Consider the following 10,403-nt stretch of genomic DNA (forward strand, 5'->3'; position numbering starts at 1 on the left):
TCTCCTCACGCTGGTCGTTCTGGTCACCACTATAACCGCAATCGACGAAACTGATAATGCACTAGATTTATCAGATAGAGGAAGCGAATCGCAACTTATTTGGCTAGCCTACGGCTTGGTGTGTTTTAATATTTTGCTATGCCTCCTGCTACTGGCCCTTCTAATGTTCGTCGCATGCTGCCTGCAAATCGATGTTCTAAATATCTCTTGAAATGCTTCTCGAGGCTCCTTTCCAAACTTCTATCTTGATTTACTTTTCAGTGAACCTTTAAACGCATTGCCATAATATTCTGCTATTTGACAAGACCCCCGCTCGTTTCTCCAAGTCACCAGCAAATCCCCGGGTTAAGTCCGGCTAAGTCCGCGCAACTTTCTATTTAACATCACACAAATTCATATAACTCTTCACCGTTCAAACATTGCGTACCTACATGTTTCAAGGATAGCAAAATGGAACCCACGCCAAGTCAGCTCAATGCGCAGCACTGCCGCAACTTCGTCACCACTCTTCACACCACGCCCTATCCAGCAATAGATCCGTCGCGCGTAAAGCTACCTTCACCTTTCTTCGTCTGTATAATCGGTGGACGAGGCGCAGCCGGTGGCGGAATAGCCCGGGCATACGTCCAAGCTGGCGTATCGGGCCTCATCCTCGCTGCTCGCACACGTTCGGGGCTGGAAGAAACAGCCAACGAAGTTCGCTCAATCAGCTCTACAATCAAAGTGGTCATTCAAATTTGCGACATCGCTGTCGAAAAGGACCTCGCGTCAGTTGCACAGATTGTCAAGACCGAATTTGATGGGCGCCTTGATGTTGCCGTGGTGAACTCAGGCTACACGGGTGCGATGGTTTGTGATGTCGCTAAAGAGTCACCAGAGGATTATCAGACTGCATTCAATGTCAACACAATCGGCTCCTTTTATGCGGCACACCATCTGCTGCCATTGCTCGAAGCAACTCAATCAAGTGCGATGTCTTTCATCGCGATCAACTCTATGGCCTCGCCCACGGTTTCTGGGATGGGTGGTCATGCTCACTACTGTGTGAGTAAGGCAGCCCAGGCGAGACTGGTTGAGATGATCAATGAGCAGTATTCGAGTCGTGGTCTCTTTTGTGCAAGTGTGCACCCGGGCGGTCTGATGAGTGGGTTTATCAAGCATGACTTGCCTGAAAATATCAAGAAAAGTAAGTTGTGGTTTTGGTTTGCTTGTATCAAAGGAGCTCCATGGATTTGTGCTAATCCTCTTGCACACTGTTAGTGATGAATGATAGCCCTAATTTGGTTGGTGCCTTCTGCGTCTGGCTATCAACTCCAGACTTTTCTGAGAGACAACGAACGGCCCTTAACGGTCGCTTCCTTTCCTGCAAATGGGACGTTTCTGAGCTTGAAGAACGATTTGATGAAATTTTGAAAAAGGACCTGCTGAGGTTCCGAATTGCCATGGATTAACAAGTTCTTACTCGGAGGTATCAAGTTTCCACAATTGTCTTGGGGTGAAGCAAATGTAAACTAATGCGCCCTACGCAGCTATGAAATCGGCAATCATGAAAACAGCACGAACCCTGTCCCTGTCGCACGAGGACTGGATACGTCACTAGGGTTCGCGATAAGGCCTGATTGTCCCCAGTAGATGAATCAGTCGTTGGACCAATGGAGCGGTGAATCTTTTCTGTTTCCCAGGGATCGCCAGCTTCATGACAACTCTTGGACAAGTGTCCCCACCATTCTGCATTCCTCAATTCAGCACCATGCCGCAACACAGATCCGAAGGGCCAATAATAGATCGAAGCAGCCAATTTATTTAGATAATTGGGGACCGCTTGCATGAGAAAGCGCAAATGGTTGCATGTTTAGGACTAGTTTCAGCTGGGAACGATTCCACCGAAATTCCGCCAGGTGCTTTATTTCCTTTTAATTGTTCCCCCCTCTCACATCAGAATATAATAACACATCATACATTTCATTGCATCAAGTACACCTCGCCATGAACGGCACACCGAATTGCATTAGGATCCTCGTCACCGGAGTCAGTTAATCATCGCCCACCGGAAATAAATTCCTACTTATCAAAGATTTAGGGTGCTGGGTTTCTTGGATCTAACATGATTGACTTTCTGCTAGAAAATGGACATGAGGTTATCGGACTTGACAGTTTCGAGACCGGCTCTCCAACAAATTTAAGTCACCTTGAGGGCCACCCGAGATTCACTCTGATGAAGTAGAAGTCCTATGTTGCATGGTCAAAGTTAAGGCACGTGCTTACCATAGGAAATTCAAAAACAGACACGATATCCAGACTTCACTAGATGACGTGGGGCAAATCGATCAAATATACAATCTAGCCTGTCCTGCAAGCCCGATCCAATATCAAAAAGACCCAGTGTCAACTCTGCGGACGTGCTTTGTGGGAACTGACAATCTCCTAATGCTCGCAAAGTCGAGAAATATTCGGATCTTGCACACTAGTACCTCTGGTTGGTCTTTCCTGAGCATTGCCCCCCGGGAATAATGAATGCCAGTTAACGCGACGATGGAAAATAGAGATCTACGGCGACCCTCTCGTTCACCCCCAGCCAGAGAGTTACTGGGGAAATGCCAATCCATTCGGACCCCGCTCATGCTACGATGAAGGGAAACGAGTTGCGGAAGCCCTGTGTTTTGCACACCGCGAGCAACACGGGGTTGATATTCGTATTGCACGAATCTTCAATACATATGGACCCCGCATGGGTAGCAGCGACGGACGGGTGGTATCAAATTTTATTGCTGCAGCCTTAGCAGGCGAGGACTTGAAGATCACCGGAGACGGCTCCGCGACCCGATCATTTCAATTTGTCACAGACTGTCTCGATGGACTTTCTTCTTTGATGAACAGTGCTTACCACGAGGGGCCGGTGAATATCGGAAATGATGGGGAGTTCACCATTCAGCAACTGGCTGAAATTGTCATTGAGCTCGTTTCGAAGATGACGGAACGGCCTAAGGTATCGATTAGCTATCATCCACAGGTCGCTGATGATCCTACTCTGCGCCGGCCACAGCTATCGCTGGCTAAGGAGGTCCTTCGTTGGGAGCCGAGGGTTGAGTTACGTGAGGGGTTGCGGAAAACTATTGAGTGGCATATGAGTCAAGGCAAATCAAAGGACGTTGATTGAAAGTCTTACTGTTTACTACGATCCTCCCCAATACTACACGGTGATTTAGCCAAATCAACTTCAGCTCTACTGAGCAATCGGACGTCCTAGCCAATCCAACACGATAAAAAAGTGCCAACTTTATCATCTACCACCTCGAGTATCAGATAAACATGGATACCGGCAACTTTTAGTAACATTTGAAATCGTCCGCCTTTATCGCATCTCCGATTCGATGACCTTCAACATCCCATTCCGAGGGTGTGGGTCCGACAAAGATTTCCTCTTCGGGTTTAGCGTTCCGACTGATAAGACGCCTTCTGTTCACTTTTGCTTCTGGATCGGACCTCATCCACCAATCAAGACAATTTCCTTTAGATAATGGTCGGGGATAGTGTGCTAGAACTATGAGATTGTGGTTGCTCATCGCCAAGACCCCTCAATATTTATATGCGGGGGGGTCTTCCGGTGGTGAACTCATCCCAACTTGTTCTTTCATACTTCTCTCATTCTGCAGTTGACCTGAATATATCATACCGGTATGGGTGATTACATGCCAGAATCAGCCAAGGTAGTGGCCCCCGCCATGGCTGGGAAGCCACATGATAACGGTACCGCCAAAGAGCAAAGCGGCGTTCTGTACCACCAGCTTCGTCAAAAGCCTCTCAATATCGTTGGTGGCCGGGGGAGCTACCTCCTTACTGAAGATGGATTGGAGATCCTCGACGCCACCTGCGGTGCTGCAGTGTCTTGTCTTGGCCACAGCGACATGCGCGTGCATGAAGCTATAATGCAGCAACTACAGAAGATCCCTTACTGTTATTCGCTTTACTTTACCAACACTGCTGCAGAGAATCTTTCTAAGATTCTGGTGGACTCAACAGGAGGAAAGATGACAAGGGCTTTCATTGTGAGCTCAGGTAGGTTAGGCCCATGAGAAATTGGGTTCAGTCGCTGATACTGAGAATTGCTCCAGGCACCGAGGCTGTAGAAGCAGCTCTCAAAATGGCTGTCCAGTATTTCATGGAGCTGCCTACTCCCCAGCCACAGCGAGCCAACTTCATCTCTCGCAAACAGTCATACCACGGAAACACGCTTGGATCACTTTCTGTTGGGCACCATGTTGGCCGGAGGGCTCTCTATGAGAAGGTCTTAGCAAAGAATACTGGTCACGTCGCCCCTTGCTACCCATACCGTGGCATGAAGACTGGTGAGAGCGTTGAAAGCTACGTTTCTAGGCTATCCCAGGAATTGGAGGATGAATTCCAGAGGTTGGGACCAGACACAGTCTGTGCATTCGTGGCGGAGACGATGGCCGGCGCGGTAAGCTCCCCCTCCAGCCTTGGAGAAATTAGCTAACAGGAGAATCAAGACACTCGGATGTGTTCCCCCTCTACCCGGATATCTCAAAGCAATGAAGGAAGTTTGTGAGCGGCATGGGGCTTTGTTCATTTTGGACGAGGTCATGTCCGGCATGGGACGCACAGGGACACTTCATGCCTGGGAACAAGAAGATGTTGTCCCCGATTTGCAGACTATGGCCAAGGGTCTCGGGGCTGGATATGCCCCTATTGCCGGTCTACTCTTGAACAAGCATGTTGTCGACACTCTGACAAAAGGCACCGGCGCATTTTCTCACAGTCAAACGTACCAAGGACACCCGGTATCCTGTGCCGCTGCGGTCAGAGTGCAGCAGATCATTCAGGAAGATAATTTGCTGCCTAATGTTCGTGCGATGGGTGCCTATCTTGGCCAACTTCTCCATGAGAAATTTGATAGCCATCCTCATGTTGGCGATATCCGTGGAAGAGGACTGTTCTGGGCTGTAAGTTTATCGCAACTGCTATGTCCTTCAACTTTACTAACTCTGCATAGCTTGAATTTGTCCAGGATAAGGAAACGAAGGAGACTTATCCCCCGGCTAAGAAGCTGGCATGGACTATTCACGTCACCGGTCTCAAGCCTGAGTATGCTATCTCCCTTATGCCTGGCAACGGTGGTGCGGACGGAGTCCATGGTGATCACATTTGCTTGGCACCGCCGTACAATACCACGCGTTCTGAGATTGAGATGATCGTTGAACGGACAGCTCGCGTCATTCAGGAAGTCTTGGGTTGATGTTGATCCGTCTTCCATCACCAATGTAGCCTACTTTAATTGTACCCCATTTTATACTAGTTGCTATCATGATCCAAGATTGAGTATATGAATGCACAATGCACCTTGAGTATAGTCCAAAAAAGCCCGACTACTTTGAGATAAACCTGTTTACTACTACATATCTAATTATTGTTTCCACTGTTCCTGCAAAGATCGTTGCGCTTATTTAATTCGTCGGGAAACCAATTGATTACCCGGTTCCTAAATTACTATGACGTATTTACAGCGCCTAACTTTCGCGCTGGCGACAAACTTGTTACATATAGACAGGATAGAGTCTGGTAACTCTTGGCTTTCCCTTTCCGCTTTAGTGCTCACCCCTTGCCGTTTTTTGATCACTGAGTAGAATTCAGCACGCCCCTGAGCAGCCTGACATTATTCACTTATAACATGCGTTTTCTCTTGGATGGCGGGCTATGCTATAACCGGAAGTTGACTGTATTAGAAAATACGTTTCGTCCGCCTTGATCGTTGCATGAACTGTTTCGCGAGGGCCAGGACTAATCTTTAGAATGCGGGGAGGGTATATGGTGGGTAATGGAAACTGCTATGGGCGTTGGCTCGATAGGGTGGCCGGATACGTCGCGATCGGGTACGGCTCGCAGGGACTGGGGAATTTATACAGTAGGACCCTGGTCCTTTTTCGTTTCGTCGGTGACAATGTCCTCCTCGGAAACGTCGTCAGCGATAGCCTCGGTAACCGGGCCGGTGTAGACAGCACGGCCATCGAGGTACCAGTAGATCAGAGCAAAGAGCAGAACAGCCACCACATAAACACTGGCGTAGTTCATCTATGGTCATGTCAGCAAACACAGCGAGGTGAGTTGGAAATGGGCGCGTACGCTATTTGCGGTGACGGGCATTTCGGTGGGCAGGACGAAGATGACGCTGACAAATAGCGTCCACAAGCAAGCCCATGCGTTCACGAAGGGACTTAAAGGCCCCATGTGCCAAGGGCCTCGCTGGAAGTTTTTGTGAAAGATAAGCTTGCAGAGAATGGGGATGCAGTAGCTCCAGTCCAAAGCGATCGCGCATAGAGTGAAGATGCCACCAATAGCAGTGTAGGAACCCAAGGCGATCAAGTTAATCGCAATGCAGAAGAAGACCGAAATCCAAACGGCGTACAAGGGCGTGCCGGTATAGGGGGTGACCTTAGTCCAAATATTGGCAAAGGGCAGCAGACGGTCCCGAGAAAAGGCAAAGACAGTACGACCAAGCGACTGCATCGCAGTGAAAGTAACGAACTTAATAATGATCAGCCCCGCAACGGTGAAAAATATGCCGCCACCCTTGCCAAGGCTGTTGTAGAAGATTTGCGCGACGGGCTGGTCGATTGAGGAGCTGAGGATCTCATTCGGATCGCCCATACAGAAGCAAAGGACGATGTTGAACAAAAAGCCGCCTAGGTAGGTGACAAGCATAGCTAGGGAAATAGCCCAAGGGGCTTTCTTCTCCGGCTCATTGATCTCCTCAGTGATATGGGCCGTGGCATCGTAGTCGGTCATAGTCCAACTGACAGACAGGAAGCCAAACAGCCAGCTAAAACCAATAGGCACCCAACCACTTTCGCTCTCGGTGTAAGTGAACACGTACTCTGCACTGTGCTTGTCTTTCGTTAAGGCCAACAGTGCGATAGCGCATACCACAAGTACGCAGACGTGGAAGATCACGTAGAACTTGGTCATCTTCTCCATCCAGAAGGTCGACAAAGAGTTGACCACACCAGTCACAACGGTCAGGGCAGCCATAACGCCGACGGTGGTGTTGGTGGTGATCGTGTAGTCGAAGTCGCGGCTCATAGACACCGCAGCCAGCAACATCTGGGCTGCGCCATACTCGGACGAGGCGACGCCAGCAATTTGACCCAACAAGTTGAGCCAGCCCGTCAGCCTGGAGGAATCAGCATAATCATCATGAATCCAGCGATGCAGACCCTCCTTACCAACTGATCGATGGAACCCACTTCCGGGGCGCCGTTCGAGAGATTGTGAAGTACAGTCCACCAGAAGTCGGATACGCAGAAACCAATTCAGCCACCGAGCACTAACGGTCGCGTGAGATCCACATTTGACAAATCAATCGTGGGGAAACTGTGTGCAATACTCACCGCAATGCACATACAGCCAGCACCTGAGACTAACCAACACCAGACCACCGCACTGCTGCCGCCGGCTTCCAGCGGGTAGGAGAAGGTGGTCATGATCGTCGCGAAGACACCACTGATACTGATGGCGAAGGAGAAGGTCGACAGATATCCGAACTCTCGCTTGAACACTGGATTGTATCCAAACCTGGCCGCCAGATCCGAGTCGTCCTGTGACATGTTATTGATGGCAACCTTCCTCTGCGCGCCATCAGGTCCTGGAATCTCGACTAGTCTCCCGCCATGGCGATGACGGAGCTCAGTGATCCCGGTGATATCATCGTTAATGTCCGCCATAATGTTGAATTTGGTATAGAGTCAGAGAGAGATGGTTGGGGAAGGGACCAAGGATAATTTAAAAAAATAAAAAGAAAAATAGAGAGACCACGGCCCGAGAATCTTTTGTTTGAGGGGGGGGGCGATGGAAACCGGCGTCGCATGTACGATGAGATGAGTGGTGGGCCTGTCCTGAAAGCTTGAAATCTCCGCTCCCTCCCCCAATTGGTGAGCCTCCAAACGGGCTGGAAACACCTTCCTAAATAGCATATAGAGTCCTCCTGAGTGGATGGGAGGATAGGACGCATATAGAAAGCACTCGCATGATTCAATTTAAGCCTCGGAAAGGCCCCGCTGCGGAACTCACATAAGAGGATCCGCTTCCACAAAACAGCCAGCGCCTTATCTTTCTTTGCAATATCCCGGCGGAAGAATTTTCCCTCCTTGGTCGCATAGTCCGCTAATGCACGCACGTTGCGGAAGCATGTGGAACCCTGGTTGGTTCTCCCCACAATCTAACAGATCAACCATGTTCACGCAGACACGCGACAGAGCCTACGCAGAGACGTCAGGGTGATTGGCCTCCCGACGTCTATGGACCCACCTTTCGACATTGACGAATCGAAGTAGATGTGCCTTCCACCTTGAGTTTGCCACACATTTCCTTCCCACGTTTCCAGGCAAGTGACTTGGATACCAATGAGCTCGTCATACTTTTCGTCGATACAGAAATTCCAGTTCTTCTTCCAGCTGTTGGAACCTTAATTCCATCCCCTTTTCTGGGCGAGGCGCTTGAATTCCTCGCCCATGGGCGCAGAAGGACTGTAGTCAAAATCCGGAAATCTCTTGCGGAACTTGGAATCCGACAGTGGTTGACTGATGAAGACCGCTCTCCCTTGAGATGATTTGGGGTATCGTTATCGGTGGGAGGGTGACACGAAGTGGAAAGAGAAAAGAGAGAAAGGCGGTGATGCATGGAGATGGTAGCTTTGATGGGGGGAACCCAGTTGGATGGAAATCGGATCAGGGAAGAAGCCATTTCATAGGAAGAGAGTGCCAAGGGAGCAAACTGAAGACGAGAACAGCCCATATCGTGGCCACGGAAATATTGCTGCGCGTGCAAGGAATCTGTTGTGTACGCAGGGCAACCGCAATGCAGAATGAGTTTGATTTTCTTCCTAAATTGGAAGCTACATTGGAAGCAGCCACTAAGAAAGGTGTCTCTTTTGTCATGTGCCCTTTCAAACTCAAGTGCCCCCTGTCCAATGTTTTCCATCAGTTCTTGGTTGATGGCAGCAGCCGCATTTACAGTCCTCCTCAGCATCTTCATCTTCAATTTCTGGGCCCCATTGGATGCAAAATTTGACTATGTCGTGTTTGGTGGAGGGACATCAGGGATCACAGTCGGCGTGCGCTTAGTCCAGCAAGGGTTCCGAGTCGTGGTGGTGGAAGCAGGTAGGTTTTAGCAAGTTAAGTACCCAATCTCTCGTACCCCTGGGGCTATCACATTAAGTGTTGATGCCAACATCAACACCGCATCAGCTTTCGACCGGAAGTTTGCGATCCATGGTGAGCCCGGTGCGGGCTATCGGGACATTCATTACCCACGACGCAAATATATAGGCGGGTCTTACGTCCACAATCAGTCCGTTGACAAGCCCGTGGATACTGATAACCTAGCCAGATTCGCATTGAACTTCATAATATATTAATAGTCAAGAGCCCACGTCCATTGGAGCAGCCCGAGACCCGAGACGGAGGATGCGGAGCAGACTATCAGCGGATGCCATAAGGAAATGCGTGGAGCTTGCCGGCGATCCAAGCTACTTGTTCGAGAATACTCTCCCGTTCTTCAAAAGGATTTAGGTGATGTGTAATGCTAGTATACAATAACGGATATACGTCCTTTAGTAGTGATCACTACTCTCCCTTAGAGGGCTTTCCTCCTAAGTGGCTATTGGCTTGGGGATTTTTTGTCTCTTCGCTCCTCAAATATTGGCTGTTCTAGACAAACGTAATAGAGTAATACGATTAACGTTATCATTGATTGGGGAATTGATACTTTATTCCGCAAGATCTATTCAGACTACTTAGAAATGCTCGGCACAGAAAGTAAAGTGAAGTTTTATCCTAAAAGGGTAATCGTCATATCTTAAGGATCTATATTATCCTTCGCTATCCGTGATTTTAGACATATCTATAGTTAGAATGTATACCAAAGATCGTAATGGCTAAATACCTCTAAGCGTACGTTATACCCTTTCTCTGACTCTGAATATTTGTTAAGGCTGGAGTTGGACTAGGTAAGGGACCAGATAGGACTGTAAGTATGCGGATAGGAGCTTCAACCCTCCGATTGTGACCGAACAAAACCTTAAGGAAGATAGTTCATTAATTATAGGAGAGTGCCTTTTATTCCTTTGTGCGATCACATGGCTTTGGCTTTTATATAGGTTCTCGGGAAACTCTCTCATAGAGTTCCTAGTATACCCGATTGGGCATCCGAGTAGCTTCATGTTGTTCAGGGGCCGTAACAAGAACTATCGTCCTATCTTCGTAGACGCTGCCTAATTAAAGCTTAAGGACACTGCTCAAGGGAAGTGATCTAAATTCGAAAGAAGTAATAGGGCATCTAATGCTTGGGATATGATCCCCTAATATCCCTAATATTTTGAGCTCGAGACGCCG

The 10,403-nt window shown here is 48.8% G+C and overlaps 4 protein-coding genes across 4 annotated transcripts; 3 read left to right on the forward strand and 1 right to left on the reverse strand.

Moving 5' to 3' along the window:
* Nucleotides 1-450: 450 nt before the first annotated feature.
* N7498_002681 (SDR family NAD(P)-dependent oxidoreductase) lies at nt 451-1,451 on the forward strand (the record flags this gene model as incomplete). Its single annotated transcript, XM_058449743.1, has 2 exons — nt 451-1,186; nt 1,261-1,451. The coding sequence occupies 2 exons, from the start codon at nt 451-453 to the stop codon at nt 1,449-1,451; spliced, it is 927 nt and encodes a 308-aa protein (XP_058312087.1).
* Nucleotides 1,452-2,427: 976 nt separating this feature from the next.
* Nucleotides 2,428-3,157, forward strand: N7498_002682 (UDP-glucuronate 5-epimerase; the record flags this gene model as incomplete). The annotated part of the gene is made up of 2 exons (XM_058449744.1): nt 2,428-2,476; nt 2,544-3,157. The coding sequence occupies 2 exons, from the start codon at nt 2,428-2,430 to the stop codon at nt 3,155-3,157; spliced, it is 663 nt and encodes a 220-aa protein (XP_058312088.1).
* Nucleotides 3,158-3,677: 520 nt separating this feature from the next.
* N7498_002683 (uncharacterized protein) lies at nt 3,678-5,254 on the forward strand (the record flags this gene model as incomplete). Its single annotated transcript, XM_058449745.1, has 4 exons — nt 3,678-4,056; nt 4,113-4,459; nt 4,509-4,961; nt 5,012-5,254. The coding sequence occupies 4 exons, from the start codon at nt 3,678-3,680 to the stop codon at nt 5,252-5,254; spliced, it is 1,422 nt and encodes a 473-aa protein (XP_058312089.1).
* Nucleotides 5,255-5,913: 659 nt separating this feature from the next.
* On the reverse strand, nt 5,914-7,736 carry N7498_002684 (uncharacterized protein; the record flags this gene model as incomplete). Its single annotated transcript, XM_058449746.1, has 4 exons — nt 5,914-6,087; nt 6,139-7,186; nt 7,239-7,339; nt 7,404-7,736. The coding sequence occupies 4 exons, from the start codon at nt 7,734-7,736 to the stop codon at nt 5,914-5,916; spliced, it is 1,656 nt and encodes a 551-aa protein (XP_058312090.1).
* Nucleotides 7,737-10,403: the final 2,667 nt, after the last annotated feature.

The sequence above is a fragment of the Penicillium cinerascens genome (genome assembly GCF_028974065.1).
Source record: "Penicillium cinerascens strain IBT 15544 chromosome Unknown contig_1_segment0_segment0, whole genome shotgun sequence".
NCBI classification, from domain to species: Eukaryota; Fungi; Ascomycota; class Eurotiomycetes; order Eurotiales; family Aspergillaceae; genus Penicillium; species Penicillium cinerascens.